We start from the raw sequence: 25,962 nt of genomic DNA, 5'->3' as shown, positions 1-25,962 counted from the left end.
TCTATTCATAAGAGCCTGCAGGAGGAGATACCTGAAGCCCAGGCTCTGGATTCTGTAATAGTAACTCCTCGTTCTGCCTCATCTGATTGGCCTGCTGTGCCAGCTGCTCTTCACAATCTGGATTTTGTATCTAGGAATAACTCTGCCTGTGTCTCCGTCCCTCACTTCTCCATCTCACTTCGCTAGGGATGTTGGCATGAAACAAAACCTTTGTTTCTGGAGAGCTGCTCCTGGTCCTTCCCCACCCAGAAGGCGTCAGGCTTCTCGATCTGTAGCATCTCGGTGCTCCCCACAGCAGCGAATTGTGATGTCACAAACGGGGGATTGAGAGCCCGGCCCCAGGGGCAGATGAACCTTTTGTGGAACAATGCTCCTGTTCTCATGCAGCTGGCCCCACCAGAGAAACCAGAGCTGGAAAAGACCTATTAGGTCACCCAGCCCATCACAGGCCAGTGCGGCTTCGGTCCCTGCCTGGCATCTTGTGCTTTGCTCAGTCCAGTTCCAAGTGTCTCTGTCGACTGAGTTGCTACCGCTTCCCGCACTCCCTACCAATGGGGAGGGAGAAGTGCAGGAAACATAGGAGCATAATGGTCTGTTCAGAGGGTTTTCTTAGTGCCTATCACCATAGTATCAGAGGCCTTAAAAGGGCTGGGTTCATCTATTGTTGTCCACGGGGCATTCTGTGACCCTTCGTTGTGTGTGTGGTGCTTGGGTACCCCGGAGATGGGCTCGCTAGAAATACAAGACAAGCTGCAGGTCTTCATAAATGAGGGGCCTTTAGGACCCTACACATGGGGAGGCTTCTACTGAAGCGTTTTTTCAGCTATTGAGAACGCAGTTGTCTGGTTCTGCATGGTTCAGTTTGAAGACAAATCTGCCATCCCAGCTGGTACAGAGAGCACCATCCCTCAGATCTGACTCTTGGCAGTTTGCTTTGTTCCCACTTGCTTTTCTTCTTTCGCTAGGTCGTGTTCTGCATGGACCGTGCTTTGGAGTTTGCTCCTGCCTGTCATCGGTTCAAAATCCTCAAGGCCGAATGTTTGGCACTGCTGGGTCGCTATCCAGAAGCACAGTCTGTAGCTAGGTAGGAACCCTGACGTACTGATGTTCCAAGAGTCACTTGCTGGAGGATTCTCTGCACCTTGAGCTCTTTAAACCACGATTTGATGACTTCAGTAACTCAGACGTAGGTTAGGGGTTTGTTACAGGAGTGGGTGAGTGAGATTCTGTCGCCTTCAATGTGCAGGAGGTCAGAGTAGATGATCATAATGGTCCCTTCTGACCTTAAGTCTGAGTCTGAGTGCTAGCTCAGCGTGAGTTTGTTCAGCCTAGTTAGAAAGCCCTGAGGTGGGGGATGGAAACTCACGTGTAATAACTTACGTTTCTCTTGCAGTGCAAGGTGTGGTTAGGAGAGATGCTCAAATTCCACCCCCTGCCATTTAGTCTTACTAAGGCCACCTGCTTAAAAACCACGCTGGGTTTCCCACCGTGTCACTCGCAGGCCTGCCTGTGCTTCCCAGAGCAGCACCCTGGGCTCAGGCTTGGTAAAGTAGCCAATGCCTTGGTGAAGCAAGACTGTTCTTGCTGGTTAGAGGGAAACAACATCTCGAAAGTGCTTAGACTTGATTCTGAATGTGCATGTCTGGCTATTCCAGTGACATCTTACGGATGGACTCCACAAACGCAGATGCTCTTTATGTCCGAGGTCTTTGCCTTTACTACGAAGACTGTATCGAGAAGGCCGTGCAGTTCTTCATCCAGGCACTTAGGATGGCCCCTGATCACGAGAAAGCATGTCTCGCCTGCCGAGTAAGTACTGGGACTGGGGAGCCAATGGCTTATCATGAATCAGTTCTGCTCAGACGAACCCTTCCCCATTTCCTGCCGGCAGTTCTGGATACTATGTTTCTAGCCTCTGACTTCCAGTGAAGTCTGACATAGGCTGTCCAAACGTGAAGATCTGCAGCTGACTTGCAGTTGAAGTGTTTTTTCCTCCCAAGTTCCTGCCCCGTCCTCTCTCCTCCAATCTAGTTCTTCTTCACCCACCTTTCCAGGCAACCCAAAGCTGGGTACGCTGTAAAACGTTGGGTTCCTTCCGTTTCTATAATACAACTGTTTCCTTCCCTGCTGTGTTCTGACCTGGAGCCTTAAACGGTCTCCTCTTCCCATGGGGAATGGCTGAGATTGACACTGGCTGTTTCTGAGCAGTTCTCTATGCAGAAAGGAGCTGGGGTGGTGACAGAGCTGCAACTTACATGGCCTTCGGCTGTGTTTGAAAGCAAGTTAGAAAGTGTGTCTTGGGATCAGTGAGCCTTGGGCTTTGATGTCACCTCTGGAGCGTCTGTGCTCATCCCAGGGCACTTTCTCTTTCAGAATGCCAAAGCCCTTAAAGCAAAGAAAGAAGATGGAAATAAAGCATTTAAAGAAGGCAATTACAAACTAGCATATGAACTGTACACAGAGGCACTGGGGATAGACCCAAATAACATAAAAACAAATGCCAAACTCTACTGTAACCGGGGGACGGTTAATTCAAAGGTAAGACCCAGGCAGCGTTACAGGTGGGCGTTCATCCTGGGAGCTCAAGGCACTCCCCAGATATAAACTGCCTCGCCGTGGAGGAGAAACCCTGGGATACAGCCGAGGGACCGTTCGTTCCAGAACGAGGCACGGTGCCAAATTTCTCTTTTGTTGAAGCTGCTTTGGCAATGCTTCTCCATCCCTGCTGGGCTGGATAGTCCCCGCTGGTACCGCAGGCCAGGAGCTAGGCTTCACGCTTGCATGGGTAGGTGCTGGTCCCAGCAGCGTGGGACACAACTGTCCTGAAGACGTGGGGAGGTGTTAGGCCTTAGATCCCCTTCTCCCGTCCTGAGAACGAGACTTCAGCAACCACAGGCCACTTCTTGTCCTTAGTTCCGTCTGAAAAGAAAAGCTGCCAGTCCAAAGCCCTGGCACCCTTGCCAGACGTCAAGAAAACTACAGCACAGGAGTTATTAAACCTAACCCCACTCGAGCAATACCTCGTAATCACGTGACCCATCCAGCGTGAAATCCGAGCCCACTGCCTCAGCATTCAGCCATGCCTGCTCAAACCAATGGGCTTCGGAGCCTGCCCAGAACATCGGGCCGTGGGAGTGGGCCCCAGAGCTGGCTCCAGGGGTGTACTGCTTTTTGGGGGTGTTCACACTTGAAAACTGATAACGTGGTTCTCCCCTCCTCCCCCCAAAATTGTCTTAATTTTTGCCAATTTGTAATCCCACCCGGGAATTAGTTTGGGGCCAAGTTTTGCCCCCACTCCCTGCCGACCCCCACTCCCTCCTTTCCAAACACACGTCTAAGAAGCAGCAGTCGGTGGTTTATAAAAATCAATTTGCTGCTTCTCCAAGTGCAGACCGAGTCCCAGTATTTCCTAGGGAGTTCGAGTTCTGGGCTGGGGTGGGGAGCAGAGTCCTGGCCAGGAGTTCACCTCCAGGCTGTTCCGTGAGGCAGAGATGGAGGGTCTGAAAGGGGATGGGCCAGACAGGTGGAAAACGGCCTCTCCAGATGAGCCATGTATTTGTGGCTTTCGTTTTGCATGGGGATCGTAGCTCCATCTCTGCAGCTTCAATGTAAATTGTATTGAAATCCATCCCCTCCAGGGGATTCATGTATAACTGTGTGTCTGGCTTTGTAGCTTAGGAAACTAGAAGATGCAATAGACGACTGCACAAATGCAATAAAACTGGATGACACGTACATCAAAGCGTACCTGAGGAGAGCACAGTGGTAAGCAGGGCGGGTCTGGGAGGTTCAGTTCAGGGGTCTGCAGTGCTGCTTGGCTGGCAGAGCTGAGACCAGTTTCACGGGGATGAAAGGCAGCGTGTGTGAACGCAGGCTCCGACTGGAGCCAGGGCTGGGCCTGCTGGCTACGGGAAGCCTGACGGCACCGTCGGGGACCTGATGCCGCAAACTGCCAGTCACATTTAGCCTTGGAGCCGGTTATGTAATCAAGTAGCTTAAAGCAACCTCCTGTCCCCAGAGTGGTTGAAATCTCAGTCTGTTAACCTGACTTTGAGCCTGCTGTGAAACAGGGTTGGCTCTGACCCATCGCAGGACCTGCCTTTCATGCCTCCCTGTAAAGGGCCGATCTCTCTCTTCCAGGGCCAGTGGCTGTGCTGCCCTGCTCTGGGTTAGGTTCTCTGAACCAGCACTGACCAGCACCCTGGGCACGTGGCACAGCCTGGGCGTGAACGCCAGCACTGGAGACCCTTGCTTTAGGGATGCCGCTGCTGCTTGGAGAGTTGGCTGTCCCTGCACAATGTGTTCTCAGATGCAGGGGCTGAGGACTTGCTGCATGGAGATGAGTTTCAATGTCTATTCAACCAACTCCATCAGAAATTCTGCATTTCCCTTTTCCTGGGGCCCTGGTGGTTCTCCTGGGTAGTGTCAGAGCTTCCTGGGCAGTTGCTAGGCTGAAAAGGCCACTGGGGGCCCCCGTCAGATCATTCTGTAAGTTGAAGTGCAGGATATTTTTCTTCAAGTTGGCTGCCCCGCCCCGGGACTTGGTGCTGTCTGGTAATGCAACAGTGTTACATGACCATCAGCCAATAGACAGCCACCGTTGAGCCCTCTGATAATTTGGGGTATTCACGGAAATGCCTCAGCACTCGTAACTGTCCAGAGACGATAACGAGTCTAACTCTGCTCAGTTTCCTGGAATGCCCAGTGGCTGCCGGTAGTTCCTGCCCCCGGTAAATGGATGAAGCAGGGCTATCAGAGGTGGCTTCTTGATTTGCCAGGATTCCTCCTGCACAGGGAGACGGCAGGTGCACGTCAGGCCAGAACACGGGCTTAGCCTGCCAGGGTTTCCTTTGCGGGCCCCCCTGAGAAATGCAGGTAGCTGGGCTGTGAGCGTTAGTCTTCACCCTTTGCATCCCCCCTTGGGCTCCCCTACTGAGCCCCTGTGCTTCTGCTCTGCGGGTCCTGTGCACATCTTTCCCTCGGGAGCTTTATCCCTCCAGAAGCATTCGGATTTACGCCCTGCTGCTGTGGTTTTTGTTAGGCTCTGTAAACTCTTCCGTTGTAACAGTTGTTTACTTGCCTAGTTACATGGACACAGAACAATACGAAGATGCTGTGAGGGATTATGAAAAAGTTTACCAGACAGAGAAAACGAAAGGTAAAAGCATCGGCCCTCGCATTCCATGCGCACGCCCTGCCCCTTGACAGACGCGTTTCTTGTAAGGTGGGAGCACTCGTAAACGCTCTGAATTACTATCGTCCACCCGGAGCTGCCCCCTCTCGCTTTAATACTGCCCCTGGCTCTGTAGGGATATTGGGAGAAACTCTGGAACACCTACTTCGTGGCATCATGTGAGAGTTTGTTCTCTCCCAGTGTTGGGAGGGCAGGGGTAGAGCTTGGTGAATGGTTGGTGCTGGACTGAGACCCAGAGTGGCATGGGGGTCAATTCCTGGCTGTGCCACAAATGCCAAGTGCCCTTGGGCAAGTCACTTGATTTCTTTGTGCCTTGGTTTCCCCACTGGCCTGCTAAACCCAGAGTTGTGAGTTCAATCCCTGAGGGGGCCATTTAGGGAACTAGGGTTTAAAAAAAAAAAACTGTCTGGGGATTGGTCCTGCTTTGAGCACGGGGTTGGACTAGATACCTCCTGAGGTCCCTTCCAACCCTGAGATTCTCTGATTCTATATTTGGTGCTACGGTTTTATTGACACACAGAGGGTGCTGCCATTTCCCCGTGCGTAGCAGCCAGAGGTGTTTTAAGATGGTGCCGGGAGCACCAGGCACCTGCCAGGGGCTCAGGGAAGTGGGTGTCACTGAAACAATGTTAACATTGAATCAGCCTGGGCTGGAATTTTCCAAGGAACCAGAGTTAGGTGCCCACACCCCAGTGACTAAGCAATTCACACTTCTCTGGAAATTGGGCCTTCGCTGAGCCATCTCCGAAGTGCTAGGCCTGAGCACAAGAGTCTCCTCTGTTCTCAGAGATGAAAAGCACCTGACGGGTGCTGCCTTACAAGCAGAAACAGCACTCGATGGATGGTTTGGCTTGGGTACTGCACCTAGTGTAATGCCAAGGGATTGTCTTGTGAGTGGGGATTGGCGAAAATCCAACATGCGGCGTCTCGAGTGGCTACGGCGGCCTGTGTAGTACCTAGGCCCCTGGTTCCCAGCCCCCGGGGGTGTTCAGTATAATGATGTGAGTGCACATACGTTAATGGAGGGGTCTCACTACGGACAGCGAGAGAGAACCTTTAATTCTCAAAGGGTGCTTTCCTTCTGTTGCTACTAAGGCTGCGTGTGATACGAGGTGCTTTCCTTCTGCCTTGCTTTTCTCTCTAGAACACAAGCAATTCCTAAAGAATGCACAGGTGGAACTGAAAAAGAGCAAAAGGAAAGACTACTATAAAATCCTCGGGGTGGACAAAAATGCCTCCGAAGACGAGATCAAGAAGGCCTACAGGAAACGGGCACTCATGCACCACCCAGGTAAGAAGTGTTTCTGCTGTTAGCTTGCGGCTCACTGCTTTTGGTTTTTCAGGAGCAGAAGTTAACGGACGAGAGAATTTCAGAGGAAGCACTTTCCCAGCCTTCAGAACCCCCCTGTGGGCTGTATTGTTTGAGTTCTTTAGTGACTGTTTCAGCAGGATGACCACGGTGGCACAGAAAAGCTGATGGTTGACGGGAATGTGCAGTGTTTTCCAGCTACGCTTGGCGCATTTGAAAGCTTCTTTCCTACCTATCTTTGCCCCTTAGACCGGCACAGTGGGGCGAGCGCAGAAATACAGAAAGAAGAGGAGAAGAAGTTTAAAGAAGTCGGAGAAGCCTTCACCATCCTGTCGGATCCCAAGAAGAAGGCTCGCTACGACAGTGGGCAGGATCTGGAGGAGGATGGCATGAACATGGCAGGTAAGTGCTCGATAAGCATGCAATGCCAGATCTGCCTTCGTTTCCGGGCGGGGGCTATTCCTTACCTTGCTTGCGTTAAACGCCTGCTGATGTGGGCAGCCGGCTATGTTTGATGGTACCATGAACTGATCGTGGTCATGCTGAGCCGGTACTTGGGTGGGAGATGGCCAAGGAACACTTGAGGGCTGCCCCTAGCTGTTGGTGATTCAGCAGATGGCATCCTTCCTTCTATCGGTCCTGAACCAGTGCCCCAGCCTGTAGCTAGAGGGCTCTGTTCTGCTGAGGAGATTGTCTTCCATGGGTGCTGACGGCTCGTGGTGCCTGCTGGTTGCATGATGTTTATCCTAGAAATAAGCCTCTTGGCCAGTAGTGTCCAGGCCAAGCTCTCGCTCTAGCAGTTACTCTGGTGACTCCGGTCGTCTGCGCTCTCTGCCCTAAACCCCTGCAGCGCTGCTCCTGCTGCTGCATTTCCGCCGTGTACACACAGCTTGTGTATCCTGTTGGGAAGGACCTTAGGATCCTTTGTTTACAAAGATGTGAAATGACACAAGCAGTGTCTCTAACTTACAACTCTCTTCTCCCGCCGTAGATTTTGATGCTAACAATATCTTCAAGGCTTTCTTTGGTGGGCCAGGTGGCTTCAGTTTTGAAGGTAGGTGACACGTCTTTCCACCGGTGTGAGAAATGTTTGTGCTGTTCATATACGTGACAGTCACATTAACGTCCCAGCCGTAAGTCAGTGGTCGAAAGGGTTCATGTTTGATTTCACGGCTTACGTGCATGGTCTGTGCAGTGCACCAGCAGATGGCTGCTTCTGGGGCCTCTGTAGCGAAAAGCTTCCCCTCGAGGTGTGTGTGAACGTGGCACTAATGGTGTTCTGTTGCTGAGAAATAGGCTTGGTTGGGTCACTGACTCTGGTAAGGAGGGTGTCTGATCAGACACGTTGCATAGCTAGCCTGTCCTGTCTCCTGTTGGACGTGCACAGCTCCCAGGGGCCTTCTGGAGGGCCCGGCCTATTGTCGCTGCATTTGAGTTGCCCAGGGGATGTTGCAAATGGTGTTATTCCCCACACTGACCATCCTTCTCCTGTGCATGGTCAGCTCCCCATAGATTGCATGCCTCTTGGCACAGGGGTGGCTTGTACAGCACTGAGCATCTGGTCGGCACTTAACCAGCATTAATACCACCCACGGGAGAAACTCAGGGACCCCTAACCTGGGACGCCTGACTCTCGCCCTTGCAATCCTTTCTCCAGACCCCTTTACTTACCAGCACTGACCCTGTGCCAGCGTCACTCCATTCCTGTTTGTGTGGCAGAGTCAGACTGCCCGGAGCCCATCCCTTGTGTTCCTGCCCAAGGGCTGCATGTGAGCCCAGCGCTCCACGGATGTTCGAGAGCCTTGTTCTGGAGAGAGACTCGGGAACGCTAATATTTCTCACTTTCTCTTTCAGCTTCTGGGCCAGGAAATTTCTTTTTCCAGTTTGGCTAAACTAAAAACATACAAACCACATACACCCACCTGAAATGCTCGTTTTAACCTTGAATACGGACATAATTAGACTCCTGCCTTCATCATGTCTCATTGTACTTAGAGCAGTTTCATTTTCTCAGTTGGAGACCTCTCTGTTGTGTGCTTTGTGTGAGAAGAGGAAACCAATGCTGAAGAGAGGGGGGCGGGGAAGGCTTGTGAATTTTGTTTTACTGTTAACTTTATTAAAAAAAAAAATAAAATGTTTTGAATCATTTGGTCCCTCCATGCTGGCCCATGTTTTCAGACTGTTCGGACTTCCTCCAGGGTCCTGTTGCTGGCAACCCAGCTTGTTCATGGCTCCTTTTGGTTGGTTCCAGAGTGCAGGATGGCACAACATCAGGGTTTCTGGAACCCCATTTTCACTTGTAAGTAACTGAATCGTAACAGGGTTTTTATAACATCCAAGCAGCTACGTCCTGTTTGCCAGCTGCAGTTTTGTTTGCTGTGGCTATGCGAGAATGTACACCCGGGCATTAATGTAAATGATAAACAGGGATCTTAATGTTTTTGTACTGGAGAGAAATCATTCTTCAGATTTACGGGAGCCGCCGATACGAGAGAGCTCCCTATGGGGCAGCTAGAAATGAGTGCTCTAAATGCGCCCACTCCAAGACACCCCGTCTTTGTTTAAGGGGATATTTAATTTGGTCTGGGGTGAATTTCTTTTCAGTTCCTCTTTATAATTCATTCACTTGATCATTTAATTGCAGCATATGTGATTAAAAAATGGCTTTGCTAGGTTTGATTGGTTTGTTTCTACGGTCTAAAAATAGTCTTTATGACGTTTTTCCATATTGCATATCCGTAATGCAGGTTGCCCATTTCCAACTTGTAAAAACGCACAGCATGTTTGAAGAATGGTTACTATGGGCTCATTGAACTATTGGTAACGTTTACAGAAATTGGTGTCTGTTTTTAATGTAACACAACTGCGTGAGTTTTAAATGGCATTCCAAGTATTTTACAGGAACAAAGAAATTCCAAGTTGTAGCAGGAACTCTGGGCTGATGGTGCATAACTTGCCTCACTGCCTCTTTGTGCCAGCCTGTGTGATCGGTCGATGAGCTGAAGCCAGAGCTGCATGCAGACACGTACTCCCGAACACAGAACTGACGTGCTTTTAGAGCGTTGCCTGGCTTCTCACACCAACACTGCCCTTTGGTGTTTACTGTGGATTGGGGTCATGCCCTGCCTGATATTGGCTGTGAGGGGAGCCTGGCTCTGTGGAATGATTCCTGTTTCCATATAGTAAAGAACTCATGTAACTAGAATCATCTCCACTGAATGAATGCTCCACCTGTGAAGTAGTTTTGGAGATCTTCAGAGTAGCCTTATGTCTGATGGGATTTTCAATGGCCTTTACCATAGATGTGGAGTTTGCGTTTGTAGAAATAATTGCTAGATAAATGCTAACCAGCACTGGCCCGAACAGGCAGAACCATTTCTGAGGAAGATTTTCTTGTGATTTGTGTTAAACTGCAATTGCTGTTTTGTAGAGACAGTTGTTGAAAAGCTGCATCTCGTTTGGCTGAGAGTACAGACGGGTTGTGCATAAATGTAAATGTAAGGACGTAGGTGGTACTCGGAGAAATCTTTCTATCTAGCAGATCTGACTGGCTGACCGACTTTGTGTGTGGTATTACAGAAAACAGTTGACTTCCAATTCACATTCCCTTAATATCTTCCCTCCAGTCAAGGGCTGGACGCCTCCTTCAATTCAGTTGGCTGCAGGATTGCCAGATTGCAATGCCAGGCATGTGTGTCTCCCAGATGGCATAGAAATGCAGGGTACTGCCACCAAAAAAGTAAGTCCTGCTGCTGCTTCTATCAGAAATATGACAATCTGCTCTCATGGAGGGCAGATCTAAGGGCTTAATTCCAGTTACTGCAGCCCAATATTAGCAAAGGAAGTTCATGAGCCAGCACTGAGAAATGGTTTAGAAGACTGAGACCCCCCACAGCATTTATTCTTCTCCCTCACACCAGTGTAACTTGATGGACTCAACCTTGTGACTCTGGTGTAAGTGAGAGCGGAATAAGGTGCCAGAATCTTACCAACTCCCGTAGGTTAAATGTCTTGGGGCATAAAAGTTGATCTGCATTTTGAAACTTTCTGTGGTTCTTTTGCAAATCAAAGTTTACGTGACATCACTTTGGTGGGATGTTCTGGATTCACAGCTGCACCGTTTGGAATCATCTCAGATTCTATTAGCAGAGTACAGAGACATTTCTTGCATTTCGTCGATGTTCTTTTTTAGTTAAGTGTTGGCTGACTTCCCTGCTCCCCACTTCTAAAAAAGACAGTTCTTTCGGGCGTGAAGAGGGGACATATACACAGCAGGTATTTATATGAACTGTACACGATTGCATGATTTATTGTAGTTAAATATTAATATGGTGAGTGCCAAGACTTTTTAAAAAGTGCTACTGTGAGACTAAACGTGAATACGAACTTCCATTCACTTTGCAGAGTGCATTCTAACACTAGTGGAAATTCAGTACTTATACTGTTATCTCAGGACAGTAGCAAATGATTATTGTGGCACATGTATATTAAAATTGCAGCCTCCCTCTTGTGTTAGCACAGTAGCTTGGACAGGGGGAACTGTTTCTTTCGGACCGTATCAGCCTAGATGTGTGTGTGGTTTAAAACATTGCAGTCACACTTTACAGTTACTGAGCAGGATCGATTTTATCGATTGTATTTCATAAGTAGCCAACGGGGAGCCTTGATGCCATTTGCCTGACTGCTACATCTAGTCTCTTGTGTCTTCCCTCTGGCTTGTTAGGAGCTACAGGATGGAGGAATTTGCCACTGTAAGTAGCAGGTCTCTTAACCTGGCTATGTTCAAGCTTTCTACAGGTGGTAGAAGACAAAGTTGATGTAGGTGGTAATTCCCATAACAGGCTGAGTGGGGAAAATGGATTAATTAGACTCTTCCTTTTCTGACTCACCTGTGGATTACAGGCTTTATTTTCCATGTGAAGCAGACTGACACTCAAAGGTCTTCTTAATGAAACGTGTGTGTTATTTTTTTGAAGTCCGTCTTTACAATGGTAAATTACTAACCATGTATTTGTGGCACAACAGGAAGAGCCTTAATCTGTTTTTATTCTGAAAAGGGACTACAGATGCCTCTGTGCCGTTCCCTGTGGAGAGAACCTCCATCGGTTCTGGAGAAGCGTGGCTTAGCTTTACAAGTAACCAGCAGCTTTTTCCTTAGCCATGAATCTGGAAGTTGAGTGGCTTTTAAATCACCACTCCACATTCTGCTATTAGAACCTAATTTAAGAATCCTCTGGAGTGGGCATGAGCCAAAACAGCCCCTTTCTTTCCCGCAGCTGCAGGCAGTGACTCTGGTAGGAAGAGTTATTCCTCTAGTCAGGAGACAAGACAAAATACACGAGAACTGAGTGAAGTAGGTGGCATGGTCACTTGTGAGAACACCTGAGATCAAGGACCTTGAGAGACAAACTACAGAGACGTCTCTGCTTTCTAAAAGCCCAGCCACAAACATACCTACTGGGATGGAGTCAAACTAATCTCAGTTATTCTAAAAAACATTTGTTGAAATAAGAGAACTGATCAGCATTTTGCTTTCCCCTGTAATGCTCTTGTGATGTCTCTTCTTGTGACCAAAATATGAAGCGTTTGAGCTGCAGTTGGGGTAGTCTCAGGTGACCAGGCCCGAGTCCATTCAAAATGAAAGCAGGAGATGCTGCATTTTGTTAAAAGTCCGTCAGTGTGGTGGTTCGAGATGCTTATGTGTGGAATGTCAAAGGGCTAAAGGCAGGCTACATTCCTTCTTCCCCTTTCTCAGCACTGGCTTTACTTCTATTGGCAGTAACTCCTGCAAGATCTGATATGAGTGTTGGGTTCAAATCCTGGTCAGGCGCAGACATAACCCGAACTCCAAAAATGAGTTTAAGAACATTAAGCTGCTTCTAGCCCCCTTTCTGTGGGCTCTTTCTCGGCTGACTGTGCTGTGTAAGGGGGAGGGCTCTTTATCAGCACACTTGGAGTTTTGCTCCAAGGACGGACTTTTTTTTGGAGCTACAGGCTCTGTTTAATGCAACTATTTACAAGAGCAATTTGCAGAGATTTTGGGGGCAACATAATTAAGTAGTTCATGAACCAGTGTAAGTCCCCAGAGCACTTTGGCATCAGCTAGAATGAGGATTGAGAGCCACTTGGCTGTAGTTTCTTTCCAGCAATCAGTGTTTACCAAGCTGGTCTTCAGATAAATGAATGACTGAAGTATTCAGACCACCCAGTGGCTGGCTCTCTTGGCAGATTACCTCCTCACTTCTTTAACACTAATGGTTCGGCAATAGATCTGCTTTGAGTAGACTTGTGTTCTTCCAGCTCAGAAAAACAAGTTTGTGTGTCACGCCACCTTTAGATTCCCTGGTCTAGTGCTAAAGTCCAGCTCCCTCAGTACTGAAACTGGTTCTGAAAAGCAACAAACCCAATGCTAGTAAGAACTATGACCCTGCTCTAAATCTCAGATCATTTACATGCAACAGCAGCTCTGTTGGGAGCAGTTTTTCCCGTTAGAACCTACTCCCCAGAACAGAGGAACATACACATGGGTTGAGATAGTAAGTAGGGAACCTTTTGGCTCCAGCCTGCCCTAGTTTTCCCCAGCTGTGCACACAGTGGGATACGATCTTCCTGGTAAGCTGGGCACTGGCACACAGAACTGACTGCATCCGAATGCAGACTAGTAGTGGGAGTGCTAAGCTGGCTTGTCTGTTCTACAAGTGGTAGAATGTTGTTGGGCTCAAGCTTTGGTTGATGGCACAAAAATACTGTAGTTTGTCAGCTTCCATCTTTCACCTTCTGTGGCTGGGCAGGCACTGTGACTGACAGGCACTCTTAAACTGATACCCCGTCTTACTCTCTGCTTTCACTTAATGGCTCGTGCTATGCGAGAAAGGTGAAAATGGTAAGAGTGTGAAGCAATGATTTTGCAGTGCAAAATGGCAACCTGAACACCTTTTGTTGCATGCATAATATCTGCTTTATTGTAGAGACTTTAAAGAGTACTAGAGGCAAAAGCCGATACAGATGTGAAGCCTCTCAGAGAGGACATCTGCCCCCGTGCTGTAGTATTTAATTGAATTTAAGGAATAGAGTCTGTATGTTTACCTCAGCGTAAAGATTTAGCCTCTCCCTGGAGAGGAAGGTTATTGCATGAAGCAATCTGTATTCTAGATTGCTCTCCTAACTGCCCAGCCCTCTTAAGACAGGCTTCACATTGGTATAAACACTGTCCCTCTTCGGGCCCTTTACCTTTCTAGGCTGTGAAGGGTAAAAAATGTGAATATTTGTTTACTTCATTAGGCATAATTCATATGATGTGTTTATATGCAGAATCGCAACCAGCCTGAAGCAAAACCATGTGCAATTGGTTTGTTATAAACTGTATATGATGTACAAACTAATAAACAGTTCAATGAGGAGCGTGTGACTGTTCTTGACCAGGCAAACGAGCCAGGCTCTCCAGCTACCCCTGGGTTAAAGTTGGGCCCCTGCTGAGAAGGTCCTGTCAGGGGTTTTCAGCTCCAACATGGGAGGAAGAGTTGTGGGGGAAACACCATTAAGGAGAAGGCAAGTTCCCCCAAAAGACTATAACGATGTACAGAAGTTGGGCCTGCTCTGGCAGGGATCTCCTTTTATTCTGGGCTTTCCCTGCAGCGCACACTGGAGCTCTTGTCAGTCTGTGGGTGAGCTCTGGCCGAGGCAGACACCTACGTTTCTCTGCTGCAGTGAAGGGAAGCAGAGTAAAGTGAACTGTTGTCAGTGCTCTCACCTGGAGAGCAGCAGGGCAGCTGGGAGGTGTTTGTTGTTTTCACCAATAAACTCACCCAATTGCAGAGTTTGATATGCCACCAAGTGAGCCCTAAAGCTTCCCTCAGTTTTGTTTTAGATGTTCAGAGGGGAACCAAAGAAACTCCCCCACATGGATCTGGGTTTTGGTAAGTGACCTCCTTGCCCACGCACAGTTAGGGTTGTGGTGTCACGGTGACAGATCCTTTACTGCTGTGAACCTTGCACATGCATGTCAGACACAGTAACCACATTACTACTGGATTTATTTCAGTACACTTTACAGTTCATGGGACACTAAGCCATAGCATGAATTTACACTGCTTGTTCTGACCTGAATTGATTAGTTCAGCCAAATGTTACAGGAGGGTAATGACAGCAAATATCTGTGATCAATAGGCAGCAGCATTTGGCTATGTTCACGTGAGCAGAAACAAGTTTCAACTATAATTAAAAAGTGTAATAACTGAAATGTTTGAACATTAGACAACCAGCTGGAAAATTGAGATTTAAGCAGGTTAAGTTATGCATAAATTACAATGCCACCGTTATTTACTTCCTAAGTAACATGTTAGCTTCATGTACTTCCATGCTAATCTTAACATTCAAAAGAATTAGACTTTGAATCCAAAGCAGGAAAACCTATTTTGCATGAAGTACAATTTAGTACTTCAGACATGATTTTAGTTTATATAGGATCAGGAATTAGAGATGGAAAAGACCTATTAGTTCATCTATTCCATCTCCCTGCCAGGGCAGGATTGTTCCCTACAATATACATACAGCAGTGCTTTGTCCAGTCTACATTTAAATGTCTCATATGATGGTGGCTCCTGTAGAAGGCAGAGCAGATCTCACTGCTAGGAAATTTTTCCTGATTTAAATTCTTTTTTTCATGATCTTACCCATAGTCGTTCCATTTAATAGAGCTTCAATTTGAAACTGGAAGTAGATCCTTCTCCCACCCACCAATCCACTTCTCGCTTCTCTCACACCCCCGGCAGTCTTCGAGCCATTCTAGTAGCACATGAAGTTAGGGTAGGCCACACTGCTAGCCATGGGGATGCAATCGATTGACCCTGCCGAAAGGAGCTTCTGAGACTCCTCTAAGTACATACCTAATCCTTGTGCTTGTTGACCAAAGCCACTTGGAGCACTTGTCCCCCCCCCACCGAGGCTTAGTGGTTTTAATCATCAGTTACCCAGGGCAGTATGTTCCATGAGCCTGTGGGGGACTGTACCAACTTAAAGTTGGGTTGAACTTTCAGTTTCAACTCACTTCGTTTCATAAAATGAAAAGTAGCTAAAAACTTTGGTCCACCACTGTCTGAATCAGTTATTAAGGTCACATCTAAGGATTGTGGTCCATAGGGAAATTACAAAACATGTAGACTATCCAGAATGATCCTCTGAGGGATGAGACCTCTCTACAAAAATCTATCATTTTAAAAAGTCATTCAGCACTTCAGTTATTTAGATATCCTATTTGGTCTACTTAACTATCAGAAATGGTGGTTTAGCCACTTAGTTTTCCTTTACAATCAGATCACCAATTTCCTTCCTGAGGGCCAATACATTGTCCCCAGAGAGACACTTCATACTAGAGTTTGCAGAAAGGCTACTTTAGTACACACAACTTTCTTTTTACAAATTTATAAAGGTTACCCAAGTTATTGTCTTAAAAAAAACAAACAAACCACACCACCGCAGGGCTGGAGCACCTAGATGATAGTGCAGGGATTAAAGGCAGAGCCTCGCTTGTTACTGCCCTGAGTAGGCACTAGCTTTCCCTTGCCATAGTAACCTGAGAAAATAGCCTTCACTTCAATCTTTTTAGAAAGTAGGAGCATCCACATGCCATTGCCAAAGTACTGCAGTTTCCCTCCACCAATTTCCTCAATTTCATCACCTTTGGTCCCTGCCTTTTCCAGCTTGACAAACTCCAGCAAGTCAATTCCAGTCTGGACCGGTTCTATGCCACTGGCACAACCAAGGGTAATGTGGGCCCGGCTGCCTTTGGGCAGGTTGTCTGTAGGCAGTATCTTGTCGACGTCTCCCGGCCACAGCAGCAGTTCTTGCTCACTCAGTTCCACGCGAGCACCAGCAGTTTTTGTTGTGAGGAACAGTGCAGAGATAGTCAGGGTAAAGGCTTTTCCGTAGGAAGCCTTCACCACCTAAGGGGAGAGAGGACCAAACAGTCTGAATCCAGAATAGGACTTTAACAGACTCAATGTGACATTAACCTGCCCTGCCAAGCCCCTTCAAAGGTTTACGCAGCCAGATCTACTACTTTGCCTTTTCAGTTAGATTCTTCACTGATCTCCTCTGAGGAATTCTGCCACATTCCATGTATATGCTACAAAGTGTATCATGAATAACTGCTCTCCTCAACAACCTTAGGGTCTTTCACTGGCTTCTCCAGCACTCAGTATGGTAATGAAAACATCATCATGGTTACAGGTCACTGTTTTCTCTCTCCTCCTCCTCCCTCTCCCCCTTTTGGTCATCTTAATTTATGTATTTTAATTGGAACCTCAGGCTGATCAGATATGGTACAAAAGATGGAAGTGACCATACCTTAACTCACGATCACTTAGAACCAAGCCATTAGAGAAGGACTCTAGTACTTACAGGAAAAAACCCATAAGACCTTGCAGTTAGTTTGGAGGCAAGATGAAAACTTCCTCAATGCATCTCCCTGTCAACGTTATTTCTCGGTCCCGAGGAGTAACAGCCTTACTATTTCTCTTCTAAACAGGCTGTCAGGTGAGCCAACTTCACAAGTGCTGTTGTGAGGGGGGCATATGCCGTCACACTAAGGTTTTAGAAAGCTGCACAGCCACACCAAATCTACCAAGGTAAAAGGTTGGCATAACATACAACCTGAACACACGTTTTGGGAAAAAAGACAAAAACAAGACACTAACTTCTTGTTGTGCATATTCATCAGCTCCCATAGCCTTTCCAAAGTCAGTAAATTTTGTTGTACAGTGCAAGACGCTGGGTGGCCTTTTCGCAAAGTAGCTGGTCAGGTCCAATTTTACTTTGGGATCTTCAGCAGGAAGAACTGCAAGTGTAGACAAGCAAAATTACTACGACAAATTAATATTCATTTTCCCTGCAAATACTCATTTAAGAGGTACACTTAAGGTTTAATTTTACTTAGAGCTGAGTGTGCTACTCAGCAGTAGAAAATGAAGTATTCTTTATCCTCACAACTCGTGTAGTTCAGCAACGCAAGCTTCCTTGCACTGCTAGCCAGTTTGCCTAGGCCTTGATATTGCAGGGAGTCACTTTGGGGGCAACATGGTGTTTCAGTTCATTTTTATTCAATCCTTGGCCTCTCTCCTCCAACTAACTTCACATAGGCCATCCCAGAAAGCAGGTGGGAATGGCTTGATTATTTCCAGTCTACGCTGGATTCCAACCTGTGGGCTGCAGGCTCAAAGTTCTATATCCCCCTGCAAATCCCCTAAACATCGGGTTCCAGAAACTTTAAATTTAAGAGGAGGTGGGTTGTGCTTCCCTACATAAAAATGATTTAAAGCTGCTTCTGCTTTTTGGACAACATGCCTTGTTGTTCTAATCAGTGTCTTTAAATACAACTTGTGGAGAATTTAGACTGAACTGGAAGTGTTACTTTGGAAGCTGAGTGGGCAAGTTTGTTCCCTGTGTTGTCTACTAAGTGGTAACCTTCCCTCTGGTTAGTAGAATAAAAAGCTTGGTGAAATATTTATATACATACAGTACTTAGACTCCTTTTTGAATACTTTAAGACTTCCGAGCTCATCTAAAAAGGCTTGCCCAGTCTTCCTCAAGTTCTCAGAACTCTTTTTGCTCAAAAACCATCCATAATACAAAGGTAGGAAATCTTTCTCCAAGCTTGGTTTCATCTTCTTCAGATCTTCCACTGACAGTTTCCACTGATTCTTATCCTTAAGCTGCAAGCAATCCATCTTCCAAGGTGTTTTGGGTTCAACAAAGAGGACTTTAAACTGGTATTTGTCAGCAATATCAAAGAGTTGGTCTAGCCGTTCCCGTTCATGGTGAGTATCATCCACAACAACAACACTGATGTCTCGCTTGCAATAGTCAACTAAATCCTCATCCAACTTTGAATAATCTTCAGGAATGGAGCTTCTTATTGCAGGTGTAATTTTATAGGTATCGGCAGAAATGACCTTGCAGGCATCCTTATACTGGTCTTGAATAGCCTGGGCAAGAGTGGATTTCCCACTGCCAGGCAGACCTCTTATGATAAAAAGGGTTTTAGATTCTTTGACTGTAGAAATGGTAGTGTCGTCATCAAGGAATGGAAACTGCAGATTTTCGAGCCTCTCTTTCGATGATTGAGTAGACATTTTTCTAAATATTTTAGGCAGGAATGTATGGCTCTTCCGGGTAAAGCCTCTGTTCTGAAAGTTTAAAAAAAAAGTTAATTTGTATTATTTTTTGCTATAACAATCCAAACAGATACCATCTTTCTGACACTAAACAATATCACTGTTTGAGTTCTTACTAGACTGAAGCAATTTTTTTTGCTATTCACATATGCATTAAATGGTCCATTGATAGTTTTAAATGATACTATTATGTTATAATTCTGTGCCACCATTATCATATTAAACCTCAGCTGCTTTTCTCAGCTTACAGTGCTCTGAACAACTAAAACAACTTTGTGCTTAAATGTTTCTGCTGACTCCTCTCCTAATGGGTCAGTGACCCTTTTAATCTGAATTTAGAAGAAAATTAAAATGTAAAGGTGTAGGCCGGCCTGCCTGCCTGCTCATTTATCTGTGGATTTGCCTTTTACTAGCTAGATGCTCACACCTGTTTCAAAACTGGCTTGTGTGGGGTTATACCATTGCAAACTCCATGCTTATACAGATTGTTTACCCTCCTTGAATTCTAACATACCAGACACCAGTTCATGGGTCAAACTCAATTGAGTCTATCTGAAAATTAAAAAAAGCTGTAAGATACCATATTTAAAACTTTTTTATTCAAAGACACTGCTCATAGAAACTTAAATATACCCTGAACAGAAGTGAAAGCTCATGCTATTGTGACAGCTGTTGATGTTGGGAAGATTCAGTTAAAGAACAAAAACTAAAATGCAGACTGCAAAAAGGTTTATTTGATTTTAAGTCTGATATTTTACGCAGTCGTTCTCAAACTTTTATACTGGTGACCCCTTTCACAGAGCAAGCCTCTGAGTGAAACTCCCCCCCCTTTTATAAATTTAAAAACACATTTTTAATATTAACACTATTATAAATGCTGGAGGTGACAGGGTTTGGGGTGGAGGTTGACAGCTTGCGACCCCCCATGTAATAATCTCACGACCCCCAGTTTGAGAACCCCTGCTTTACAGGTGTTTTCCAGTTGCGTGTAAGAGACCGCTTAGAGAGAAGTCTGCCTGCAGGAGTGCGTGCTTACTGCTGCACATCATGCCAAAAAGACCGTTTCCTCTTGGATGCTGTGCAGAAGGGCCCCCCTGGAAATGCCTCTGAGGTAAGATCTGCTGCAGGGTAGAATGATTTTTTTGTGGTGGTGTACTCGTGGCAAAGACATTTAAAGCCCCACAATTGGCATTATGTGAGACTGAAGGGAACCAAAACTAGTGCAATCGCTAGGATTCTACAGAAGCAAGTGCTCCTGGAAAAGCCTAAGAGGCAAATGTTTGCATGATTCTGCCTGTCAGCATTTTGCACTGCAAGCAGGATTCAAAATGAGGTGTGATTACTCTGGAAAGAAATTAGATTAGGATCTTTCTACGCAGGAGTAATTCAAAATACATCAGAATTAAACACTGGCCTTCATGAAATCGTAAGACATTTTGGGGTGGGGCTTGGTCCTGCAGTGATGTATTATCACAAACTTGGCATTATGACATCACACAAGTTCTTTGACAATATACTGTGGAATCCCTATAGGGCCAAGTAGAAGCTGGAATTTGAAGACAAAGGTATTTTAAAGGCACAAATATTTTCAATAGTACCAGCAGGGACAAAGATTTTTGTAGATGTTAAATAGCCTCTTAATTTCCTTCTTGGGCATATTCTGGCCACTGAGAATGGTTAACCTGCTATGGAGAACAGCTTGGTTTACCAGTGGTGGTTTCACTACAACTAATTAGCAGAAGCAAGTGTGGAGTCAAATGCTAGAGAAGTGAACAGTTTCACTGCTGACTCAAAGCTTGGATCATCTTTTACTATTCAAATATTTATTTGGTCTGTGGCAGAAGGGACGTGCTTGATTCTGCTCACCAGTACTCATGGGGTAAAGACAATGAAGGCATGTCTGTGGAAACTAACATTTTGCTTGTATCATTCTCTCCATCCTTCTTATGTGGTTTTCTTCGCTTTTAAGCAATTTGGGACAAGGGCTGTGTCTTTCTGTATGTCTGAGGAGTGCCTAACACGTTTGCGGGTGCTACTAAAATATAAATCCCTTTAAAACTGAATGGAAGCTATAAAATTAGGATGATGAACTCAAAATGTAGCCCTGTAACTAACTGACCATTGTGTATTATTGGCAGATTTTAGGCAGAACGTTTACCAGAGAAAGTAGCTCATTTATATTCAAAAGTGGCCTTGGGCCTTGTTTGGAAGAATGGTACAATCCACCTGGAATTCTCTTGGGAGCTTGGCAAAGCCAGTATTCCCCCTTGGTAAGCACATGCCACTTTTTACTCATTACAGAGGTACGTGGTGTCTCATTTCATCTGCCAAGCTCTTCGTCCACATCCAAGTGGTCTGAATGGGAGCTGTAAAATTTGTTTTTACATCTAAATGTTGGGTCAGATTTGAACTTGACAGGGTCCATTTAACCTCAGCAAGTATGCAGGTAATAAGTGAGAGATTGAGTAAGAGCTACAACCAAAAGAGAGCATTTGAGCGGGGCCTACATATAGTATTTGGATTGTGACTGGTTTGCAGTCAAACTATTTTGATGAAAACAGCTGTTGGTGAACAGCAGTAACTGAGGCATTTTTTTAAGATGCAAACAAAAGAACAATAATAGAAAACACCCTCAGCACCCATTGTTTATCAGCCAGCTTTAAATAATAAGCTCTTTAATGAAACCAGGCCACATACAAAATGGATAGACAATGGTACCACACAAATAAGTCTTAAAGGAGCAGTTGGCCAGTTTCTGATTAAACAATCTATTCAATTCAACCCAAGCTATGTCACTTCTCCCCTTCCCCACAATTGTCCCTACAAAGCTCCTATTTATAATGGAAACAAGTATTTGGTCTCCCTTCCAGGAAAGAGGATGAATTTTAAGTGGCACTGGTAAGATCTGCAACGGTGTTTTACTCCCTGCTAAGGAGGGGGTGGGGGAGTAAAGCAAGTAGCAAACTCTTTTCTACTAGACACGGCCAGTGAGGGTTTTTCTAGAGTGCACTGGGCACTGAGGTTATGAGTAGCACCTCTAAGCACTGGTGTCCCAACAAAGGATCTAGAAAAACGGGTGGCATTAAGATGTCTGTTAAATGTTGCCCCTCACATCACCTCACTTGGCATTCTGCCCTTGGTCGCCTTTTTTAAGTAGTTTACGATAGAGACCTTTTGACTTTTTACCATCTGTAATGCATACATCACATCTTGGGAACCATACAAAGGCTAAATTCCAGTGCGATCTGTGCCAGTGGGTTTGGAGCTACGTTAGAGAGTTTAGCAGAGTATCTGTTCTCATTCTTAATCACAATAACCATTTCTGCAGGTGGCAAAAAGTTGCCTGTCTCTTGGTTCAAAGAGTGGTGGTCCCAGGAAATGAGATTTGAACTTTTCTTTATAGTCTCATTGGCCAGGTGTCCTATGCAGGACACTTGCTCAGGTTTATTTTCCCCAGCACTCCTAACCCTAACGTATGTTTCAAACACTCCACAGTGCAACACATTGTCCATAGCACAAACACTGGGGGGGGGCAACAGTTCAGCACTGCGCTTGATGGAATTCCTAGGGTGTGTTTGTTTGATCGCTGCCACCAGCTGCAAGGGGGATTGGAGTGGTTTACATGGCTCCAAGGGAGACATCCCCTCTCTTGGTCGTCTATTGAACCAGTCCTGCCACAGTCTTGCTAAAAATACTTCTGAAGAACAAAGTTTTCCCCTTTTCACTATAGTATGCTAGACCAAGTATTAGCTATTTAAAATGTCAGCCCCCTCTAAAAGTTCCTTGTGCCCCTTTCAAAACTACATGATTCTGACACTCTAGTAACAGGTCTACCCTGCTTGTTTCCTGAACAGGAAACATGAACGTTTCCAGAAAGCTCATTTAATGTGTCAAGTATCAGAGGGGTAGCCCTGTTAATCCGGATCTGTAAAAGCAGCAAAGAATCCCTGTGGCACCTTATAGACTAACAGACGTTTTGGAGCATGAGCTTTCGTGGGTGAATACCCACTTCGTCAGATGCATGTAGTGGAAATTGCGAGGGCAGGTATGTATGTGTGTGAGAGGCTGCTGCCTCTTTCCTTGCCTACACCCAGAGAGTTTGTATTTAAGTGAGAATACAAGCCCTATCATGCTATACCTATGGGAACATGCACTTTTAGTACAGAAAGTGTCTTGATGAAAAAACAGCAGGAAATTGTTTAGGGGGAAATGGTTCTAAGCTAGACTGGCACTCTCAAATGTCACACTTCCTGCAAGTGGCTCTGTCTGAGCAGACCTTTACCTGCCAGCCAAGCCCTGGGGGAGTTCAACTGCAGGAGCAGGGCCAGTAGCTGTTGCAGATTGTCTGTTCTGTCCCCCTAGTCACCCCTTCTCTCTAACACCACTCCCCAGTCCCCCCAGGCACCTGAAGAGCAACATGAACGTTTGGAAATTCTGCCACCAGTTATACACAGCTACACAGCACGGGATCGATTACAAATTATGGAGTAGAATACCTGCCACTGTGCAATGCATTTCAGCAACATTTAACCCCTCACTGACTCACCACACAAAAGGTTCACAGGGCCCCAAATAAAAGAGGAGACCTTACGTTGTCAGGGGAGTGCCAGCAGGCTCTCTCTGCCTCAAAGATGAAGGCTGTGACGGTCTTAGCGTGACTGTTTAGCATGCAGTTTGGCACTTTACAAAGATAGCGAGCTGCTCGGAGCAGGGGCTGCACTAATCTGCCTTAGACAGTCACTACAAAGCTCAGAATTTGTAGACGCTGCTGACAAAGGGAAATGAAACCTACCAGGGCCTCTCTCTCTCACACAGGCGGATGGTTGTATGAGAAATTCAGCTGCCTGGGTGGCTTTAATTTTCTTCCTGTGTTTACAGACATACGCTGTGGTGGTGCCCTTGCAGGGGGGGCTGGCTCTAACTTGTGCTGTAAAGCTCTTCGCCGGGGTGAGGGCGCATGGCAAGCATTCAGGCTGGACCGCGCAGGGATCCCCCTGAATTTCCACAGCCTGCGCACCCTGCCTAAGATGACCAGATGTCCTGATTTTCATAGGAACAAGCCTGATACTGAGGCTTTGTCTTATATAGGTGCCTATTCCCGCCCCCCAGCCCAACCTTGGCCTGATTTTTCACACTTTCTACCTGGTCAAAACCCACCCACCAAACAGCCCCCCCCACACACACCGCCCACTGTACACAATGGATGTGACTGTCCAGAAACTAGCGCTGCCTGGAGGCCTAGCTGAACCCGCCTGGCTGCTCCTAGGAAGGGGCTGCCCCCCAGCTGGGAGGGTCATGGGTGGGGGGAGAAGTTCACCCCATTGCTATCCCAGGGCGCTGTACCAGCCTTGCAGAAAGGCCCCCAAGCCGGGGGGGGGGTCCCACTGACCAGCAAAACACCTCACTCACCCCCCCCACTGTGACCCCGTATCGCCATAGCATATGGCCCCCTGCACCTGCTCCTATAGCCCCACATGTAACCCCCTACCCCCCTTGCCCCTCACAGCCCCCTCAGACACCTACCCCATATAGCCCCCTTACCTCCCCTACAGCCCACCTACCCCCTATAGCCCCCCCTTACCTATCCTACAGCCCCCCTCAGACACCTACCCCATATAAACCCTCTTACCTCCCCTACTCTCTATAGCCCCCCTCAGACACCTACCCCCTATAGCCCCCCCTCACACCTACCCCCTATAGCCCCCTCAGGCACCTACCCCCTACAGCCCCCCCTCACCTCCCCATAGCCCCCCCAGACACCTACTCCCTATAGCCCCCCCTCACCTCCCCTATAGCCCCCTCAGGCACCTACCCCCTACAGCCTCCCCCCCACCTCCCCCATAGCCCCCCTCAGACACCTACCCCCTATAGCCCCCCCTCACCTCCCCCATAGCCCCCCTCAGACACCTACCCCCTATAGCCCCCCCTCACACCTACCCCCTATAGCCCCCTCAGGCACCTACCCCCTACAGCCCCCCCTCACCTCCCCATAGCCCCCCCAGACACCTACTCCCTATAGCCCCCCCTCACCTCCCCTATAGCCCCCTCAGGCACCTACCCCCTACAGCCCCCCCTCACCTCCCCATAGCCCCCCCAGACACCTACTCCCTATAGCCCCCCCTCACCTCCCCTATAGCCCCCTCAGGCACCTACCCCCTACAGCCTCCCCCCCACCTCCCCCATAGCCCCCCTCAGACACCTACCCCCTATAGCCCCCCCTCACCTCCCCCATAGCCCCCCTCAGACACCTACCCCCTATAGCCCCCCCTCACACCTACCCCCTATAGCCCCCTCAGACACCTACCCCCTACAGCCCCCCCCACCTCCCCCATAGCCCCCTCAGAAACCCCCTATAGCCCCCCTCAGACACCTACCCCCTATAGCCCCCCCCCCGGACACCTACCCCCGACAGTTCCCCCCGCCCGCCCGCGCGCAGCCCGGCCCCAGCCCGCTCACCATGGCGAGGGCGGCGCCTGCAGGGGCTGCGGGTGCCGAGCGAAGCGGACGCGGCTCTGTCACGGGCCCGCCCGCCGCGATTTTCATACCCCCGCCGGGGTGGGCGGGCGCGCGGCGGCGGCAGGGCGGGAAGCGCCCAATGCGCATGCGCAGTCCAAAGGCCTGTCGACCAGCCGCCCCTAGCGGCCAAGCCGAGCATTGCAGCCACCCCCACACCCCAACCAGCCACAGAGCAGCAAGGGCCCGGTTTGCACCCCGAGCTCTTAGCAAAGGGGGGGGGGGGGCCAAGCGCCATCCCCACCCCCACCCCCGCCTGGTGGGGTGAGAGCCTGCGGTGTCCTAATGCACACAGCTGCCCTGCACACAGACAGACACGCGCCTTCATTCACACACTCACCCCCCCCCCCAGGCCTTTGCACCTCAGCCCATGTTGGAACTGGTAAAGCACCAGTTTGAGCTTTCTGCTCCTGAGCAATGAGCCCGTTAACAGTGTTGCCTGTTAAAGTACCATCAGCCAAAGTAGCGGCAATAGCACTCTATGGGCAAAGCTTCTAAGCCCTGATGAATGGGGCAGTGCCTGGAGCTGTTTCAGGCTCCCAGCAAAGTCAGGCAGCCATCAGTTACAGCGGGTGGATATTTGTCGGGGGTGGGGGGGGTTATTTGCAATCTGAATAGCTAACACTTTAATTAGCTTCACAACCGTAATCCTATGGCGAACAACAGAGGTCTGGCTGCAGCACCTGGCTAGTCCTAACGCGCACAGGCACACTGCCGTAAAAGGAACAGACCCATGCCTGGCGATTGCTATGCCCCCAGCTCCCACAGGGAAGGCA

The 25,962-nt window shown here is 47.8% G+C and overlaps 2 protein-coding genes across 4 annotated transcripts in view; one reads left to right on the top strand and one right to left on the bottom strand.

The window, feature by feature from the left end:
* DNAJC7 (DnaJ heat shock protein family (Hsp40) member C7) overlaps window positions 1–13,903 on the top strand; it is a 29,191-nt gene extending 15,288 nt beyond the window's left edge. The window contains exons 6-14 of the mRNA XM_050934623.1: window positions 966–1,084; window positions 1,656–1,809; window positions 2,374–2,538; window positions 3,674–3,765; window positions 5,085–5,158; window positions 6,339–6,485; window positions 6,753–6,905; window positions 7,495–7,557; window positions 8,358–13,903. Coding sequence (XP_050790580.1) covers window positions 966–1,084; window positions 1,656–1,809; window positions 2,374–2,538; window positions 3,674–3,765; window positions 5,085–5,158; window positions 6,339–6,485; window positions 6,753–6,905; window positions 7,495–7,557; window positions 8,358–8,395 — 1,005 coding nt within the window. The 3' untranslated portion in view covers window positions 8,396–13,903. The remainder of the gene's footprint in view (window positions 1–965; window positions 1,085–1,655; window positions 1,810–2,373; window positions 2,539–3,673; window positions 3,766–5,084; window positions 5,159–6,338; window positions 6,486–6,752; window positions 6,906–7,494; window positions 7,558–8,357) is intronic.
* A 616-nt stretch (window positions 13,904–14,519) lies between these two features.
* Window positions 14,520–25,232, bottom strand: CNP (2',3'-cyclic nucleotide 3' phosphodiesterase). Of its 3 annotated transcripts, none has more exons than XM_050934629.1 (4): window positions 25,130–25,232; window positions 18,016–18,685; window positions 17,198–17,337; window positions 14,520–16,444 (listed from the first exon to the last, which is right to left on the bottom strand). In XM_050934629.1, the coding sequence occupies exons 1-4, from the start codon at window positions 25,214–25,216 to the stop codon at window positions 15,992–15,994; spliced, it is 1,350 nt and encodes a 449-aa protein (XP_050790586.1). In that variant the 5' UTR covers window positions 25,217–25,232; the 3' UTR covers window positions 14,520–15,991. The 3 variants fall into 3 exon arrangements, with proteins under 3 accessions (XP_050790586.1, XP_050790588.1, XP_050790587.1); XM_050934631.1 differs by lacking the exon at window positions 25,130–25,232 and adding an exon at window positions 23,466–23,746; XM_050934630.1 differs by lacking the exon at window positions 25,130–25,232 and adding an exon at window positions 23,265–23,444.
* Between the last annotated feature and the right edge of the window lie 730 nt (window positions 25,233–25,962).

This window comes from Gopherus flavomarginatus, chromosome 25 (genome assembly GCF_025201925.1).
Source record: "Gopherus flavomarginatus isolate rGopFla2 chromosome 25, rGopFla2.mat.asm, whole genome shotgun sequence".
Taxonomy (NCBI): Eukaryota; Metazoa; Chordata; order Testudines; family Testudinidae; genus Gopherus; species Gopherus flavomarginatus.
The sequence above is the reverse complement of the archived record's forward strand: the minus strand, read 5'-3'. Positions and strand labels throughout refer to the sequence as shown.

Excerpts from the sequence above, each read along its gene's own strand:
- CNP (XM_050934629.1), bottom strand. The coding sequence starts at position 25,216 with ATGAAAATCGCGGCGGGCGGGCCCGTGACAGAGCCGCGTCCGCTTCGC. Across the intron at positions 18,686-25,129 it reads CAGGCGCCGCCCTCGCCATG|AACAGAGGCTTTACCCGGAA; the intron begins GTGAGCGGGCTG and ends TTAAACTTTCAG. Across the intron at positions 16,445-17,197 it reads ATGAATATGCACAACAAGAA|GTGGTGAAGGCTTCCTACGG; the intron begins GTTAGTGTCTTG and ends CTCTCCCCTTAG.